General features: G+C 46.3%; 1 protein-coding gene across 2 annotated transcripts in view; it reads right to left on the bottom strand.

Annotated features, from left to right (window-relative positions):
• COL4A6 (collagen type IV alpha 6 chain) overlaps window positions 1-19,683 on the bottom strand; it is an 823,409-nt gene that overhangs the window by 109,435 nt on the left and 694,291 nt on the right. For both annotated transcript variants that reach the window (XM_069211616.1, XM_069211626.1), the window contains one exon: window positions 4,872-4,970. In XM_069211616.1, the coding sequence (XP_069067717.1) occupies window positions 4,872-4,970 (99 nt within the window). The remainder of the gene's footprint in view (window positions 1-4,871; window positions 4,971-19,683) is intronic.

Below are 19,683 nucleotides of genomic sequence, written 5' to 3'. Positions count from 1 at the left end.
GCGCATTCGGAGTGAGGCTGGAGTCATTGGTTGTTGTTTCTTCTTGGACAGGGCCGCTGTCCATGGGAGTTCTTGGTCCTTTTAGGTCCAGGGCAGTCCTCTGGAGCATGGCAGCTGGTCCCTCTGGATGCGTAGCTGTTCTTGTGCAGGTTCTTCGAAGCAGGAGACAGGCCATTAGGGCTGGGGCCGAGTCAGTTGTTGTCTTTCTTCTTTGCTGCTGGGGTTTCAGCTATGCCGTCTTTCTTGTCAGGTCGCCAGGACTCTGGTGAACTGTGTTCAGGGAGGCCCCTAAATCCTAGATTTTGGTGGGTTTTAGGGGGTCAGGGGGCAGTAGCCAATGGCCACTGTCCCTGAGGGTGGCTACACCCTCCTTGTGCCTACTCCCTTTGGGGAGGGGGGCACAAACCTAATCCTATTGGTCCCTGTCCCCCAAACCAAGATGGAGGATTCTGCAGGGAGGGGGTCATCTCAGCTCTGGACACCTTAGGGGTGGTCCTGGCTGGGGTGGTCACTACTCCCTGTTTTCTCTAATTTTCCCACCGGACTTGCCGCCAAAAGTGGGGCTTTGTCTGGGGGGTGGGCACTCTACTAGCTGGAGGGACCTGGGGGACTGTAATCCGAGGGTTGAGCCTCACCGCCAGGTGTACAGTTCATGTGGTGTTACAGTTCCTGTAGCGGGGAGGTGTGAAGCACCTCCACCCAGGAGAGGCTTTGTTTCTGACCACAGAGAGCACAAAGGCTCTCACCCCATAGGGTCAGAAACTTGTCTGAAAGTGGCCAACTGGCACAGACAGGTCAGTCCTGCACTAGCAGTTTGGCTAACATACAGGTGGCATCTCTAAGATGCCCTCTGGGTGCCCATTTCAATAAATCCCACACTGGCATGAGTGGGGGTTTATTGTGCTGAGAAGTTCGATATCAAACTTCCCAGTATTCAGTGAAGCCATTATGGAGCTGTGGAATTCATAATGACAAACTCACAGACAATATACTCAGTATGGCTACACTGCACTTACAATGTTTAAGAATGGACTTAGACACTGTAGGGGCATATTGCTCATGCAGCTATGCTCTCACCTGTGGTATAGTGCACCCTGCCTTAGGGCTGTGAGGCCTGCTAGAGGGGTGTCCTACCTGTGCCAAAGACAGTGGTTTGTGGACATGGCACCCTGAGAGGGGTACAATGTAGACTCTGCCTTTTTCTCCCCTCAAGTACACACAAACTGCAAGGGCAGTGTAGATGTGCTTGGTAAGGAGTCCGGCAGGATGGTATAATACATGCTGCAGCCCTGGGGGACCTTCCCTGGCTAAAGGGCCCTTGGTAACAGGAGTATCTTTCACAAGGGACTTAGCTGTATGCAATAGGTGTGCCAATTGCGGAACAAAGGTACAGAATTTGGGAAAGAACAGTGGTGCTGGTGCTGGAGCCTGGTTAGCCGGGTCCCAGCACACTTTCAATCAAAGTTTGCATCAACTCTAGGCAAAAAGTGGGGGTGGGGGTAACCATGCCAACAGTGACACTTTCCTACAACAGGGTAATGAAATGTAGTATTTGCTTAACAAATCAAATAAAATTGTTTTACCTCCACCTACCATTTGCGTAAATACACATGAGATCACATCGATAGCCAACAATTTAATGTTAAGGTAATGGGGGCAGAGACAGAGGAAATAGTTGATGACCTCTGCTTGCTTCAAGTCACCCGAGTACAAATGTGGTTCATATATGCTTCCTTTCTACAAGCACTCTATGGTGCAGCAGAAGGTGTGATATGTGGAGGAAGCTGGCTCTCTATTTAGAATACCAAAATACGTTATACTGTGCAAAGTGTCCAGGGGTTCCCTTATAAGTGGACAAGGGCATGCTCTAGCAATCCCAAGGTGCTTTCTTAGGGGGTAGTGTGGTTGAGCAGCCTTTGGCTTATCAGAGAGGTGTATTAGATATTTGCTGCATGCACGCAGTCAATAAATGATACACACAACTCAATAAGGAGAGCAATGCCAAGTTCAAGTTATGAACAACAATTTCTGAAGAGGTAATGTTATCCAGTGGAGGAAAGGCACATACTGCATACAGGTACTTTGCGCAAACTTACAGGACCAATGTTCTGGAGTTAAGGTAAATATAGGGCGAGGTCCAAAGCAGCACTAACAGGTCACATCGGGAGGGGGTGCAGAGGTGCTCTTCAGAATCGGGTGCTCTAATGTTATCCTATGGGGAACGGCCCGGTTAGAAAGATGCTGCTAGCTGGGACTGGGAGATCAGTCGGGCTGGACTAACAAGGGGGCTCAGGTCTCACGATGTTGAGGGACATAGGGACACTTTTGGTCCTGATTCTCCTTGGGCCAAGATGGCCAGATGCAGAGGTGTGCTAAGGTGTCAGGTTTTTGTCATCAGGACACTCGTGGTAGACAGGGACCTGCACAAAGAGGATGCATGCAGTGGCAGGAAGTTCACAGTTGGCAAACCAAGGTGGGCTTTATCTCTGGATGGCCGGGGCGCCATGCTGGCACTGTTGGCCCACTTCAACTTGGGCTAGGAGGCACAGTTGCAGTGGTGCTTTCCTGTGTCAGGTTCTGGTGGTCCGTAGTCCTTGCAGCTCTTCTGGGGTGTGCTGCAGGATACCGGGGAACAGTTCTGCTACTCCCGGGTCTTAGTTGAAGGCTGGCAGTCCTCCCAGGCTTTTGGAGGCTCAGGCAGTTATAGGACTAGTCAACTTTGGCGCAATTGTCGAGGACAGCCAGCAGGCCGGTCGGACTGGGACCAAGTCAGCGGCTGGTCTTCTGTTCTTGCTTTTATGGCTCCTCAGGGTCCATATTCTTCTTTCAGATTGGCAGGATCTGATTTCTTGGTGTCAAGAGCTCCCCTAAAGCTGGACTTAGAAGCGTTAGGGGACTGTAGGTTAGTAGCCAATGGGCACTTACCCCTGGGATCACTACGCCCCTATGTGGCCACTGCTTGTGGGAAATGGGCATAACCCTGTCCCAGTGTTCCTAGTTCTGCCATCACCAAGATGGCAGGCTTTTAAATTTTGTGTCCACATCAAGCAGCTCATCTTAGGGATGGAAACGACTTGAGGGTGGACATGCCTTTCTGACTACTAATTTTCCAACCTGTACAGGCGCCAAAGAGGCCCTGGGTCCGGTGGGGGTGAGGGGTAGGCGGTGGAGGGTGGTGGGGAAGGGGTTGGCCTCTCCTCACTTCTGAGGGAAGCCAGATCTTCATCCCAAGGGTTGTGGACTTTTTGAAGCCCCCCTGCCTTGGAATACAGAATTGCAGGTCATCCTGTTTGAAGGGCTGTGTTAACACCTCTGTGAGAGCAGGCTTTGTTCCTGCCTACCAGAGAGCGGAGGCTCTCACCCCTCTGGGTCAGAAACTTGTCTGTAGGTGGCAGGCTGGCTAAGACTAGTCAGTTAACACACTAGCAGTTGGTAGGTTTTTCAGTCGGCACCTCTAAGGTGCCCTCTGGGTGCATGCATTAATAAATCCATTCAAACATCTGTTTCCAGTGAAGCCATCATGTGGCTGGGGAACTCACAGGGAAGTCGTCTTGTAGCTCGGCAATTCACAGGGGCTCTTGAACCCTGCCTTAGGGCTGGAAGACCTGCTTTATGGGTGACTAACATATATTGCATGCAGTGTTAGTGGGCACGGTACACAGGCTATGTGCCATTTTGTGTTTTCAATTTGAGCTGCACCAAGACACGCAGCCTGCAATGGTAGTCTGCATGAGCTAGGTGAGGGTTGCACAATATATGCCACAGTGCTTGGGGTCCCTTTTTGGTTCCTAGGGTACCATTTACTAGGGGCTTACAAGAGTTCCAAATATATTGTCAGTTGGGGGACCAATTGTGCAATTTTGGGGAAAGAACACTGGTACTGGGGACCTGTTTAGTAGGAACCCAGTGCACTTTAGTCAAAGTTGCACTAAATACCAGACGAAAAGTGTCTGGGGGGATACTGCAACAAAAACCCAGTTTCCTACAATATGTTCTTAAATATTTTCTACAGCTTTAGCATGATGTGAAATGGGTGCACATTCAGGAACATGAAACTAAAGCATGCACCACAGAGTTGTGTCTAGGCTGGATCAGTAGGCTTAAAGATAGCCAGGAATTGGCAGATGGATTCTTCTGAGACCTCTAAAACGGAGTGGAGGGATGCTAAACAGTAGAGGACAGCGGTGTGGCACTAGAATAACTTATAATGTAGACTGGAACCATTTTAAGAGCTGTTCATTAACTCCTGTCTGATTTTTCAATGTTAGCTGTCTATAGAGAAGTACTTGTAAAGGAAAGATCCTCTGTATTTAAATGGTGCTCACCTAAGAAAAAGGGGAAGGGTCAAATTAGGATTGGAGGACGTTAGGGAAGGAGAAGTCTAAATAGAAGCATTACAGCTAGGCTAAAGTACATTGAAGGGACACAGGAATGGGTTCAACATAAGAGTCAATACTGAGGTTAGATTAGAACCAGTGAAAAGATCAGGAACAAGATTTAGGTTAGGAATTGGTTAAGATTAGGGGTAGGGGTTTGGGCTGCTGTCAAAGATTAGGGTAAATGTCTTAAAATGTAGGGTTAGATTTGTAGGATACACTGTGGGTCTGTGTCCTTGGGAACGGGGGTGAGGGAGAGGGTGTTACAGAAATTGTGCACTCTCTACTTACTCATATTAAAGGTATTGCAGACTGTCGACAATATAGTCGATTTGAAGTAGGTGATGCATCCGTGGAGAAAATATAAACAGTTTCTTCAGGACCAAGAAGCAACTCCTGTGGCAGCCTATACATCTTCTTAACATGACAAGCTAAGGTATTTTTACATGACACATTTTCAAAATAAAGTGAATCCGGAATAATGAAATTACTTACCCGAAATACCAGTTTCCCCCTTGAACCCTGGAAAACCAGGATCTCCAACTGGGCCTTCACTGCCTGGAAACCCTATGTAGCCAGGATCTCCTCTCAGACCTAGGAACAAACATGTCTCATGAAATAGTCTCAGCAGCTTACAGGGACATATATAAACATAACACTTACAAAATATACCCAGATGTATAATAATATTTTGAATTGCATGAACCAAATGTTTTAAATTTCAGTTAACCTATCAAACAAATGCCTTAACTCTAGTCTTAATCATCTGCAACTCAGTTACCTGAAGCCTTTCAAAAACAATTCTTCAAATGGGCTACTCAATTGTCAAAATACAATAGCATTTTCTGTTTTGCTTCAATAATTCAACTTTTGGTGTGCTTTGGAAGAAAAGGAGTAAAGTTCTAACAAGTAGCTAATAGTGCAACACTCTTTCATAAATTACAAGTGGACCTGACCTCTTTAACCAGATGAATGGCCCAAGGTTTCAACAAAGCCATGTAAAGAGATGTACCTCGACAGGGGTTCCAAGTTTAAGAAAGTAAAACTACTGATGAGAGTTAGAGACTTAGAAGGGGGATAGGGAGGGCCCGAGAGATCATGCGGATGGTGAAGAATATCAGGATCTCAGAACTGGGTATCTTTGTGATACTGAGACACCTGTTCTTTACAATCCTGACCCCAAAACCCCACCCCATCAAAACCAAAGGTGTGGCCTCTTCAAAAAAATAATTCCTCTGGAGGAAATTCAAAAGTAATTGCAAGTGTAGAAAGTGTGAGCCCTCGAAGAACAAATATAGGCCATCTTCTAGGTTGACACTGCAGAAAACTGCCCAAGTAGAGATAATCAAATAACCAGAAACTGAAGTCCTGATAAAGTGTGTAGGCAGATATCTCCTCCTGTGGCACAAACAGTACACACAGTACAAACCCTAGACCTTACATGTGGGAAGCTGGCTCTTTTTATAGAGGACCAAAATGCAGTATACTGTGCAAAGAGGGCAGGCAAACCCCAAAGAAATTACAGAGCCACAAATGACACCCCAAATGCTCTTTTTTGTCGTAGTATGGGCTAACAGTTAGGCATTTTGGAGGGTAGTGCGAAGCATGTAGTGCACAGACATAGGCAGTAAGTAAGACACATACTGAATAACGAAATCCAACACCAATTTATAAAAATAATACAAACTTTTCTATTAATTTAAATACCAAGATCATTTGAATCGGGTAAGTACTTTTCGAGTTATGAATTTTTACAGTTTTAAAAAGTTGACAGTGCAATTGTTGGAGCTATAACGTTATCTTTTAGGGTAAAAACATATACTGCATACAGGTACTTAGCAGCGACTTGCAGGACTAATATTCTGGAATAAAGGTAAGTATGGAGCAAGGTCCAAAGCAGCACCAACAGATCACTTCGAGAGGCACTGGGGCGTCTGGGTGCAGAGGTGCTTTTCAGCGTCAGGTGCTCTAATGTTATTCTAACGAAAACGAAACATATACTGGGCACTTAATAACAACCAACAGAACTGTTCTTCTGGAGTTAAGGTACGTATGGGGCAAGGTCCAAAGCAACACCAACAGGTCACTTCGGGAGGCACTCAGGCATCCAGGTGCAGAGGTGCTTTTCAGCCTTGGACATCCTGATGTTAATCTATGGGAAAGAAACAACTTATAGGACTGTTCTTCTGGACTTGAGGTGAGTATGGGGCAAGGTCCAAGGCCACACCAACATCTCACCTCGGGGGCTTTGGGGCATTTGGATGCAGAGGTGTGTTAAGATGCCGGGTGTCCCATTCACTTCACTACTGGAGGGCCAGTCAAGGGGAACCCTTGAGCTCCTTGGGCACGTAGGGAGATCGTTGTTCCACTTCTCCTCGGGATGTGGTGCAGGGGATATTCGCGGTTGAAGAGGGCCTGCAGAAAGAGGCTGCAAGCGGTGTTGAGAAGTCCACTGTTGGCAAACCCAAGGTGGGCTTTGGCTCTGGAAGGCCTGGGGAACACGTTGGCACCATTGTCCCACTTCAACTTGGGCTAGGGTGCATGGGTGCAGTGGTGCCATCCAGCATCAGTTTTCGGCAGTCCGGAATCCTCGTGAGTCTTTATTGGCACCCGCAGGTTGCAAGGAAGCAGCTCCACAACTCCACAGGAGATCCTGGTTACTTCTCGAAGTGCTGGCAGTCCTTCCAAGCATTTGGAGGCAGAACAGCTGCAGGACGAGTTGTCTTTGGCACAGTTGTCCAGGACAGCAGACAGGCCAGCAGGCTTGGAGCCAAGTCAGTTGCTGCTCCTCAGTTCTTGCTTTTTGCGGCTCTTCGTGTCCTTTTTCTTCTGTAATCCAGCAAATCTGATTTTCTGGTGCCACGGGTGCCCCATAATACTGAATTTAGGGGCCTGAAGGGAGTGTAGGGTATAAGCTAATGGACTACTTACCCCTGGGGTCACTACGCCCTTATATGTCCACTTCTTGTGGGAAGTGGGCATAACCCTGTCCCTGCGTTCCTAGTTCTAACATCACCAAGATGGAAGACTTTTAAATTTTGTGTCTACATCAGGCAGCTCACCTTAGTGGTCAAACTGACTTGAGGGGTGGACATGGCTTTCTGACTACTGATTTTCCTGCCTGTCCAGGTGCCAAATGGGCCCTGGGTCAGGGGGTGTTTGCATCCCCTCTGAGGGAGCCAGATCTGCATACCAAGGCAAGTGGGCTCTTTGAAGCCTCCTGCCTTGGAATGCAGATCATCCTGTTGGGAGGGGTGTGTTAACACCCCTGACAAAGCAGGCTTTGTTCCTGACTGCCGAAGAGCAGAGGCTCTCACTCTTGGGGGTCAGAAACATGTCTGTTGGTAACAGACTCGTGGAAACCAGTCAGTCAGCACACCAGTAGTTGGCAGGTTTTCAGGGGGCACCTCTAAGGTGCCCTCTAGGCACATATATTAATAAATCCATCACTGGAATCATGCATTGGGTGTCTGCATGAGTTTGGAGCTGGGCCCCTTAGAGTGGCACAAGTTATGCTGCAGCTCTTAGGGACCCTCTTTAGTACCTATGCCCTAGGTGTAGGAGGCTGGCTCAGTTTATGATGTACACCTATGGTGTGGCACCCTATACTGAGTCCAGGCAACCTTTAGTGATAGTGTTTAGGTGTCCAGATAGCTGTGGCGAGCAGCTAAAGCTCATGCAGGAGGAGTGTAAATCATTTGCAATACCACTAGTCAGTCAGTAACTGTTCACAAGAAAGAACCACATCAGGTGTTGCAAAAATTAAGTATTCTTTATGACAACACTAAGGCTATACTAACATTGGTGTATCTCCACTTGGAGATATTTACACACAAAATATACAATTAGCAACAAGCAGGAAATTCATGGGACCCTATTTTTGGGGGGCGGGGAGTGGGCGGCAAACCATATACTAAGAAAGTGGTATTAGAATGGAGGTGCCTAACCTAGGCAAGTGTGTTAGAATCCCAGGGTCTGGGGAAGTAGGAAACTATCAGAGGTAAGTTCTAGAAATCCCACAGGTGCCCAGGTGCAGAGCTGTTATCAAGCCAGGTGTCCCATAGGCTAACACAGGACCGACGAGGTTGGACTTTAGTGGATTCAGGACCCTTCCCAGTTGACTCAGAGGAAACCAGTTGGCACAAAGAAGGTTGGAAAGTGCTCCACGTGTGGATACACAGAAGACTGGAGTACTTACTGGGGGGGGGGTGGCAGGTGCATAAGGGTGCGTCGGAAACCCTTGTTGAAGTCAATGGAAGCCTTGATTGTCTAGCTGCTGTGCCAACACCTGGTAGCACCTTTCTTTCTGGTTGAGTGTGCCTTTGGTGTAATAGGCAGCTCTCTTTTAGCTTTAAGATAGCAGGTTTGAATGCACTTAACTATCCATCTAGCAATGCCTTGTTTTGAAATTGGATTTCCTGTATGAGGTTTTTGAAAGGCAATAAATAGTTGTTTTGTTTTTCTAATTAGTTTTGTTCTGTCAATGTAGTACATTAGTGCTCTTTTGATGTCTAATGTATGTAGTGCTCTTTCAGCTACAGAATCTGGCTGTGGGAAGAACACTGGTAATTCTACCGTTTGATTCAAGTGGAACGGTGAGATTACTTTTGGTAAAAATTTAGGATTTGTCCGTAGAACAACTTTATTTTTGTGTATTTGAATAAATGGTTCTTGTATGGTAAATGCTTGAATTTCACTCACTCTTCTTAGAGATGTGATGGCAATTAAAAATGCAACTTTCCACGTTAAGTATTGCATTTCACAAGAGTGCATGGGCTCAAAAGGTGGACCCATGAATCGTGTTAAGACAATGTTGAGGTTCCATGAAGGAACTGGTGGTGTTCTTGGTGGTATAATTCTCTTTAGGCCTTCCATGAACGCTTTTATGACTGGTATCCTAAATAATGAAGTTGAATGCGTAATTTGCAGGTAAGCTGAAATTGCGGTAAGATGTATCTTTATGGAAGAGAAAGCTAGCTTTGACTTTTGCAAATGTAGTAAGTATCCTACTATATCTTTGGTAGAAGCGTGTAAGGGTTGAATTTGATTATTATGGCAGTAATAAACAAATCTTTTCCACTTATTTGCATAGCAGTGTCTAGTGGTAGGTTTTCTAGCTTGCCTTATGACCTCCATACAGTCTTGTGTGAGGTCTAAGTGTCCGAATTCTAGGATTTCAGGAGCCAAATTGCTAGATTCAGCGATGCTGGATTTGGATGTCTGATCTGTTGTTTGTGTTGTGTTAACAGATCTGGTCTGTTTGGAAGTTTGACATGAGGCACTACTGAGAGGTCTAGTAGTGTTGTGTACCAAGGTTGTCTTGCCCATGTTGGTGCTATTAGTATGAGTTTGAGTTTGTTTTGACTCAATTTGTTTACTAGATATGGAAGGAGTGGGAGAGGGGGAAAAGCGTAAGCAAATATCCCTGACCAGCTCATCCATAACGCATTGCCCTGAGACTGATCTTGTGGGTACCTGGATGCGAAGTTTCGGCATTTTGCGTTTTGTTTTGTTGCAAATAGATCTATTTGTGGTGTTCCCCAAATCTGGAAGTAAGAGTTTAGTATTTGGGGATGAATCTCCCATTCGTGGATTTGTTGGTGATCCCAAGAGAGATTGTCTGCTAACTGGTTCTGAATTCCTGGAATGAATTGTGCTATTAGGCGAATGTGGTTGTGAATCGCCCAATGCCATATTTTTTGTGTGAGGAGGCACAACTGTGTTGAGTGTGTCCCTCCCTGTTTGTTTAGGTAATACATTGTTGTCATGTTGTCTGTTTTGACAAGAATGTATTTGTGGGTTATTATGGGTTGAAATGCTTTTAGCGCTAGAAATACTGCTAACAGTTCTAAGTGGTTTATGTGAAACCGTCTTTGCTGTATGTCCCATTGTCCTTGGATGCTGTGTTGATTGAGGTGTGCCCCCCACCCTGTCATGGAAGCATCTGTCATTATCACGTATTGTGGCACTGGGTCTTGAAAAGGCCGCCCTTGGTTTAAATTTATACTGTTCCACCATTGAAGCGAGATGTATGTTTGGCGATCTATCAACACCAGATCTAGAAGTTGACCCTGTGCTTGTGACCATTGTGATGCTAGGCACTGTTGTAAGGGCCGCATGTGCAGCCTTGCATTTGGGACAATGGCTATGCATGAAGACATCATGCCTAGCAGTTTCATTACCATTTTGACCTGTATCTTTTGTTTTGGATACATGGCTTGTATTACATTGTGAAATGTTTGAACTCTTTGTGGACTTGGAGTGGCAATCCCTTTTGCAGTGTTGATTGTCGCCCCTAGGTATTGCTGTGTTTGACACGGCAGAAGGTGTGATTTTGGGTAGTTGATCGAGAAACCTAGTTTGTGTAGGGTTTCTATGACATATTTTGTGTGTTGTGAACACTGTATTTGCGTGTTGGTTTTGATTAACCAATTGTCTAGGTACGGGAACACATGTATTTGCTGCCTTCTGATATGTGCAGCTACTACTGCCAGGCATTTTGTAAAAACTCTTGGAGCAGTTGTTATTCCGAATGGCAACACTTTGAATTGGTAATGTATCCCTTGGAATACAAACCTTAGGTACTTTCTGTGTGAAGGATGTATTGGTATATGGAAATATGCATCCTTTAGATCCAGTGTTGTCATGTAGTCTTGTTGTTTGAGCAGTGGGATTACGTCTTGTAATGTAACCATGTGAAAGTGGTCTGATTTGATGTATGTATTTAATGTTCTGAGATCTAGTATAAGCCTTAGACTTTTGTCTTTTTGGGGTATTAAAAAGTACAGTGAGTAAACTCCTGTGTTTAACTGTTGTTTTGGCACTAATTCTATTGCTTCTTTTTGTAGCAATACTTGAACTTCTAATCCTAGAAGATCTATATGTTGTTTTGACATATTGTGTGTTTTCGGTGGGACATTTAGAGGGAATTTGAGAAATTCTATGCAATAACCATGCTGGATAATTGCCAGTACCCAAGTATCTGTTGTTATCTCCTCCCAATGTTTGTAAAATTGGCTTAGTCTCCCCCCCACAGGTGTTATGTGATGGGGATGTGTGACTTGTAAGTCACTGCCTATTTGGAGGAGTTTTGGGGCTTTGGAACTTTCCTCTGTTTTTCTGGAATTGTCCCCCTCTATATTGCCCCCGAAAACCTCCCGCTGATATTGGCTTTGGTAAGTGGGCCTTGTTTGTGATCTTGTGGTTTCTGTAGGTTGCCCTCGAAACCCTCCCCTAAAAGGTGTTTTGCGAAATGTGTCTCTGCTCTGCGGGGAGTAGAGTGCGCCCATGGCTTTTGCTGTATCAGTGTCTTTCTTGAGTTTATCAATAGCAGTGTCGACTTCTGGCCCAAACAACTGCTGTTCATTAAACGGCATATTTAGCACCGCTTGTTGAATTTCCGGCTTGAATCCTGACGTACGCAGCCATGCGTGCCTTCTTATTGTTATTGCAGTATTTACTGTCCTTGCAGCCGTATCTGCTGCATCGATTGAAGACCGTATCTGATTATTAGAGATACTTTGTCCTTCTTCCACCACTTGTTGTGCTCTTTTCTGGAACTCTTTGGGTAAGTGTTCTATGAAATGTTGCATTTCATCCCAGTGAGCTCTATCGTATCTTGCCAAAAGTGCTTGTGAATTGGCAATGCGCCATTGGTTTGCTGCTTGTGCTGCAACCCTTTTGCCCGCAGCATCAAATTTGCGACTCTCCTTGTCTGGAGGTGGTGCGTCCCCTGAGGTATGAGAGTTCGCTCTCTTACGAGCTGCCCCGACAACTACTGAGTCTGGTGTTAACTGTGTTGTAATATAAACTGGATCTGTTGGCGGTGGCTTGTACTTTTTCTCCACCCTTGGAGTTATGGCTCGGCCTTTAACAGGATCCTGAAAGATTTGTTTTGAATGTTTTAGCATTCCTGGGAGCATAGGTAGGCTTTGGTATTGGCTATGAGTGGAGGATAGCGTGTTAAACAAAAAATCATCCTCAATTGGTTCGGAATGCAGGGTGACGTTATGGAAAGCAGCTGCCCTTGCGACCACCTGTGTATAAGATGTACTGTCCTCAGGTGGTGATGGCCTCGCAGGGTACGAGTCTGGGCTGTTGTCCGATACTGGAGCATTGTAAAGGTCCCATGCATCAGGATCATCTTGACTCATTGTAGTATGAGTCGGGAGTGCATCAGTGGAGGAGTTGTTACCGGTGATGTGTGCATTGATGGTGGTGGAGACGGTGGTGGAGTTGTTTTTCTTGCTACCTTTGCCTGTGGCTGCTTGTCCTTTTCTTGAAAGGCAAGTCTTCTTTTTATTTTAATTGGGGGAAGAGTGGTTATCTTCCCTGTGTCTTCTTGAATGTGGAGCCTTCTTTGAGTATAGTCTGGCTCTACTGCCTTTATGCTTTTGCATTTGGGAGGACAATCCTTGTTCCTCTGTATAGGAACCTGTTTTCGGCTCCGAGGATGGATGTTTCGGAACCGAAACTTTTTCGGATGTCTTTTTAGGCTTTGAAGAAACCTTTTTTATTTTCGGCGTGGTGGTGTCTCGGTGCCGAACTTCTTCGGTGCCGCTGTCCCGGGACCGAAATTTCTCGGAGCCGATGTCTCGGGTCCGAGATTGCTGTGTGGCGGTATCTTGACCGGAGTCGGATGACTTCGCCACAAGCGTGCCCTTTTTCGGTGCCTTGGGTCGGTCACCTATTTTGTGGGTTAAGCCATGGCCTGTTGGCGGTGGCTTCCCCTGGGCTTTTGTTGTCTTCTCGTGAGTCTTATGTTTCGACGTCTTACTCACGGTTTTCGGCATTTCTTCGGCCTCGAACTCTTCCGAGTCCGACTCGTGGATTGAGAAAGCTTCTTCTTCCTCCTCGAAACGCTCTTGTCCTGTCGGCGTCGACGCCATCTGCAGTCTTCTGGCTCTTCGGTCTCTTAATGTCTTCCTCGACCGAAACGCTCGACAGGCTTCACAAGTATCTTCCTTGTGCTCTGGAGACAAGCACAAGTTAGAGACCAGATGCTGATCCGTATACGGATACTTATTATGGCATTTTGGACAGAAGCGGAATGGGGTCCGTTCCATCAGCCTTGAAGTCACACGTGGCCGGGCCGACCAGGCCCCAACGGGGGATCGAAAAAAAAAACCCGAAGGGCCACCGAAGCTCTTCAAAATTCGGTGTCGATCTGTTGTAACTAACCCGATACCGAACGCAAACAATACCGACGTTTTTTCCGAGATTCTAACTAACTTCCAGACCCGAAACACGGAGCGAAAAGGAACACGTCCGAACCCGATGGCGGAAAAAAACAATCTAAGATGGAGTCGACGCCCATGCGCAATGGAGTCGAAATGGGAGGAGTCCCTCGGTCTCGTGACTCGAAAAGACTTCTTCGAAGAAAAACAACTTGTAACACTCTGAGCCCAACACCAGATGGCGGGATGTGCACAGCATGTGTATCTGCAGCTACACATGCCATCGAATATATAGATATATATATCGTGCAAGAATAAAGAATTATATATATTAAAGCAATATAAAACAGCAGACTGAACCCCATCCTTAATCCATTAAGGAAATTATAAACAATGTTTACTGAAAAAGAATATTGACTGAAAAAGAAAAAGAATAAGGACCAGAGGTATAGCCCACCAGGTTTAAGCATATTAAACAAGCTAAACGCTGTTATTCAACTAACCCACACGGGCAAATAAATACAGAAGCGCACTTCTGATGTTTACATAATAGTCTAAATCATTGGCAGAGACGCGTGATCGGTTGGATATTTTGCATTGTGTATTGTTTTAGCCAGTACATGGCAAATCTTAATGCAGAGCATGATCCAGGGAGAGATGGTTCTCTTTTACACAGCCTTGCTGATCATCCAACCGGTGTTCTTTGGTATGATCTATGTAAATGCCCAGTACTCTTTTGTAGTCAGAGCAATTAGAGGGGTGAGGCAGAGCACCGAACACCGGCAGGGTGATGTTTTGACCAACATTGAAGGGCATCGAAACCTTAGGCAAGAAAGGTGTCTGTGTGCACAAAATCAGTCAGTCTGGGAAGAAAGTCATGTGTGGTGGATTAACACACAGAGCTTGAAGCTCACTCACACTCCAAACCAATGTTATGGAATCAAAGAGCACTGTCTTGAGGTTGGGAAGCTGCAAGGTCTTGCCAGGCTCGCGATACAACAAAACGTCAGATAACCTGGCCTGGGTGGTGACAATCTGGAGTGTGCCGCACCACACTACAAACTTATTTCAATGACAGGTGTTTAAAGCTGTTGCTGCGGTACACCCGGCAGCCAAGATGATATCAGCTACCTCAGGAGGGAGATCAAAGGTGTTCGTTCAGCTGTCGCTGCTCAATCTCCACGCATGTAGGTGAAGATTGCGAAGGCCCAGGAGTAGAACCCTGCCTTATTGCTATGACAACATATTTTCTCAAGGGTGCAGTCTGTTTGGAGAACAGATGCTCATGCCCAGGAGTCTATGCTACCATACTCTCCTTGCCCAACCTGGAGCCACTAGGTTTACTTGGGCATAGTCAATCCTAATATTCTTGAAATCTTGCAGCAGGAGTAGTATCAGGGGAAAGGCATACAGAAGTTCAGAGTTTCACTGAGGTGGAACATGTTTCTGAGCGAGACACACCTTGGAAACTTCAACATGCAGAACAGCTGACATTGCTCGTTTTTGGTGGTGGCAAAAAGATGGAACCAAGGTTTTCCCCATTCGCAGAAAAGACTTTGTGCCGCCTCCGAGGGTAACTGCCACTCATGATTCTCTAGGCATCGACAACTGAACTGGTCTATCCTGGTATTCAAGGATCCTCCAAGGTGATTTATCACCAGGAAAATTCCTTGGTGGCCCAGCCACCCCTAGGGACACAAGGCCTCCTGGCACAGGGTCTGTGACCCACTCACCCTTTTTGTTTAAGTACAGTATGGCAGCAGTGTTGTCAGTGAGCATGGACAGAAGGAAGGCTTTCAGAACCAAGTGGATGGAACTCAGCTCCACAAGGTTGACATGGAGTCAGGACTCTGCCAGAGACCCGAGGCCTCTTATTTCCACCTCTCCCAGGTGGCGGCTCCAAACCAGAAAAGACGCATCGGGCGGTATTCTAGATGGAAGGCCTCTCAATTCCTTAGAGCCCAGAAGTGTGCAAGAAGGAGTTGGAAAATATCTGAAGGGTCGGAGCATGGCTTTGTGGGAATCTTCAACATGTTTTAGGAGTGTCTGATGGCCCCGAAAAGGAGGTTGTGCCAGAATCCGTTGCAGGATTAACTTAAAAGTCGACTGACTTAGGGAGCGAGATCAAGAGCCATGTTCCACCCTTGTGTCTTTGCCAGTGAATCTGAGAGGGGGCAGAGTCCCCCTTTTATCTCATATGATTCTTTTTAGATTTACTGGATGACTTAGATCTTGATGACTGACGTCTGGAACAGCTTAGTTGCCGTTCTGGAGCAAGAATAGGACAGATCCTTCGACTGTGACTTTTACTAGTTGTGATGTGGATTCTTTTGATGGTTAGAGATGTGGAGTTTCACCTTGCGGTATCGGATGGCCCTTGGATTCATAGACGCACAGTCGCTGTTGGCCTTAGAGATGTGACTCGACCTCAGGCACCAGAGTCACACCTGACGAGGGATCTGTCATAGACTTGTTTTGCAACAGTCCCGATATGTAGGAAAGTGCCCCTTTTTGACATAGTAGCCCCTGTTTTTTGCCTGGTATTTGATGCAATTTTGACTGAAAGTGCACTGGGTTCCTGCTAACTAGGTCCCCAGTGTCAGATCGCGTTCCCTAAAACTGTGCAATTGTTACCCAATTGGCAATACCTTTGGCACCTGTGTAAGTCCCTAGTAAATGGTACCCCTGGTACCTAGGACATGGATACCAAAGAGGTCCCTGATGGCTGCAGCATATATTGAGCTACCCTCAGGGATCCCTCATCTGGCACATGCATGCTGCCACTGCAGGCTGCATGTTTGGGTGCAGCTAAAAGTGAAAACTTGACATGACACACACCCTGTGGGACAGGTCCCGTAACACTGCATGCAAGACATGTAAGTCACTCCTACAGCAGGCCTTACAGCCCAAAGTTAAGGTGCATTATATTACACGTGAGGGCATATCTGAAAAAGCAGATTTGGCCCTGATATGTCTTTGTGGATTTTCAGACATAGTGAGTGAACAGCTAAGCCATTTTAAGTACATGTGCGGGACACTGGCCACTACAAGTTCCCCAGCTACAAGACGGCTTCACTGAAAATAGGGATGTTTGGTATCAAACATCTCATATTAATAAATCCTCACTGATGACAGTGATGGATTTATTACTACATGCACCTAGAGGGCACCTGTGTACTGGCTGACTAGTTCTAACTGGCCTCCACCACTAGACACGTTTCTGACCCCAAGGGGTGAGAGGCTTTGATCTGGACCAAAAGGAACAAAGCCCGCTCTGGCAGGGTTGCTAGCACACCCCTCCAACAGGATGACCTAAAATCTGCATTCCAAGGCAGGGGGCTTCAAAGAAGCCCACTGCCCTTGATATGTAGATATAGCTTTCCTCAAAAGAGAGGATGCCGACCCCCCTGTCCCAGGGCCCTTTTGGCACCTGGACAGGTGGGAGAAAATTAGTAGTCAAAGAGGGGTGCCCATATCGATGATGGCAGAACTAGGAACCCTGGGACAGGGTTTTGCCCACTTTCCACAGGAAGTGGTCATAATGGGGGGGCGTAGTGACCTCAGGAGTAAATGGCCCATTGGCTACTACCTTACACTCTCCCATAAATTCAGTTCTTAGGGGACCTCCTGGCACCAGGAAGTCAGATTCCTGCTGATCTACAAAGAAGGAAGACATGCAAGAGCCGCAAAAGCTTAGACTGAGAGAGAAGCTCAGTCAGGCTGTCTGCTGTTCCCACCGATCTGCACCAAAGTCAACTCATCCTGCAAGCTGCTTGTGCCTCCAAGAGCCTGGGAGGATTGTCTGCCTTCACCAAATCCCCAGAAACTCCCATGGAGCAGCAGAGCTGCTTCCCTGCATTCTCCAGGCACCCCAAGAGACCTTAGAGGACTCCGGACTGCAAAAATCCGACACCGGAAAGCACCATGGCACCTGTGCTGCTTAGCCCCAGCTGAAGTGTGCCAACGGTGCCAGCGTTGTCCACCAGCCCTCCAGAGACAGAGCCCCCCCCCTTCAACTTGCCCACTGTGGACTCCCCCGACCCCCCCAACGCCTCCTGCAGTCTCTGCCCACAAGCCCCCTCAACCATGAGCGCTCCAGTTTGAGAAAACCCAACGACTCAAGACACGTCTGCACCTGTTACCCTTGACCTGTGGAGAAGAGGGCCTAAGGTGTCCCCACATCCCGAGCATTTCTTGACTTGACTTGAACCCACATGTTGGTTCTCCTCTACTAGGCTCGTAGTTCAAACTTACAGCCTATTTCCAGCCTGACTGATCCCCATTGACTAACACTGGGCACCCAACGCTGTACTGCACCTCTGCACCCAGCCGCCACAGTGCTGCCCGGTGTGACCTATTTGTGTGGCCTTGGACCTTGCCCCATACTCACCTTATGTCTAGGAGATTGGTCCCATAAGTCGCTGTACTCTACCTGTATGCATTACCTGTTTTTCCTCCATAGGATAACATTGACACTTCTGAAAAATGCAGTCGACTTTTGAAACCTGAAAGTATTTTCTTGCAAAACATACTTACCTGATTGTGTTGAGTCTGAAGCCTACATATACATATAAAGGTATTTGCTATTTTTGCAAATTGGTGTGCTATCCTTAAAGAGTTGTGTGTCTCATTTCTTGACAGTGTGTGAATCTGCAGATGTCTAACACTTCTCGCTGATAAGCTTAAGGCTGCTCGACCACACTACCCCTAAAAGAGCACTCTGGGATTGTTAGAGCAAGGGAACCCTTGGACTCTGACTCTGCACAGTATACCTCGTTTTGATAAACCATATAAAGAGCCGGCTTCCTACACTACACAGCTTAAAATCTGTCATTTTGGGGTAAACTTTCTCTTGCATGCTGTGCTTTTTTTGACAAAAGAGTTGAGGTACATGTCTCTGAAAGAAAAGAGGGATTTCTAGATCAGCATCTGGTGGTGTGGAAAGAAAGGAACTGATGTCCGAGCACAGGAGTGGTGCCTATATAGCCAGCATATGTCATTGCAGGAGTGGAATGAAATCAGTGCAGAGCCACATGGAGCCATCTCCCATGCACAGAGGTACTGTTGAAAAGTTTACGGATCCAGTCTGATGCCTGGAGAATATTCAAAAGGTGAGGAATCTGCACCTAAAAGTCTCCATCAGAATGGCTGAATTAAAGGTTGACAAGGATTTTTGAATTTGGTTGCTCACACCAAATCTGAGCAATTGCTTTGCCAAGATGCATCAACACCTGGTTGATACACATCTGACAGATCCAAGCAAAGTTAGCTGCTAGGTATGTCAGCAGGAGGATGCACAAAAATCCAAAAAGAGCACACAGAAGGTGACACTAGGACCCATATGTACACTATTGGAGAGAAAGGGGTTACAAACCTGGACACGTCCTCCACGTCACAACATAATCACAAAGAACACCTGGTATTCTTTGTGATTATGACATTAGGACCCAATCAGGCCAACAAGGGTGGGAACCCAAATGTAGACTTCACCAAAGTACCACAACACTTTAATAATATTAGAGGGTGGGGTTCCAAAACATTACAAGGTTCAAGGAGAAAACATCCTTGAGAAGAAGACAGCCCATCCAACAGGGCATGTGGTATTCTGCTGCAGCTGTATAACGTGATTTCAATGTATCTGATTGGGTGATTTGTGAAGTGTTCTTACACTAAACAACTGGCCTCTTGGTGTGGGGATAACAATAGTGAGAAGACCTTCCAAGAAGGGCATGACTTAAGGAAAAGACAAACAGCGGAGAAAGGGTAGGCAGATCTCTGAAATTCAAGCTTATGAGTAAGCAGGAGATGTGTGGCTATGTGGGTTAAGTAGATGGTCTCTTTTGCTCATCTCTTCTTTAGAGTTACTACTATGGCTTGTCATACTAGATTACTTGCCTGGCGACAACTGGTATCTATTTAATACAATTTGTTGTTAGTGAACTATGCCCACTTTTAACTTTGAACTCTCCTAAGGAGTGGGTGCCAAAGTGGATTCTCATATCTGGATCTCTGGTTGTCTGGTGTGAAACTTTCCTATTAAGAAGACTACAGGCACAATACATTTTCGTATGCCTCAACTTCTGATGTGTTCATGAAATCCATTTAAAAAAAAATTATATTTAATAGTGAGA

The sequence above is a fragment of the Pleurodeles waltl genome, chromosome 2_1 (assembly GCF_031143425.1).
Source record: "Pleurodeles waltl isolate 20211129_DDA chromosome 2_1, aPleWal1.hap1.20221129, whole genome shotgun sequence".
NCBI lineage: Eukaryota > Metazoa > Chordata > Amphibia > Caudata > Salamandridae > Pleurodeles > Pleurodeles waltl.
The sequence above is the reverse complement of the archived record's forward strand: the minus strand, read 5'-3'. Positions and strand labels throughout refer to the sequence as shown.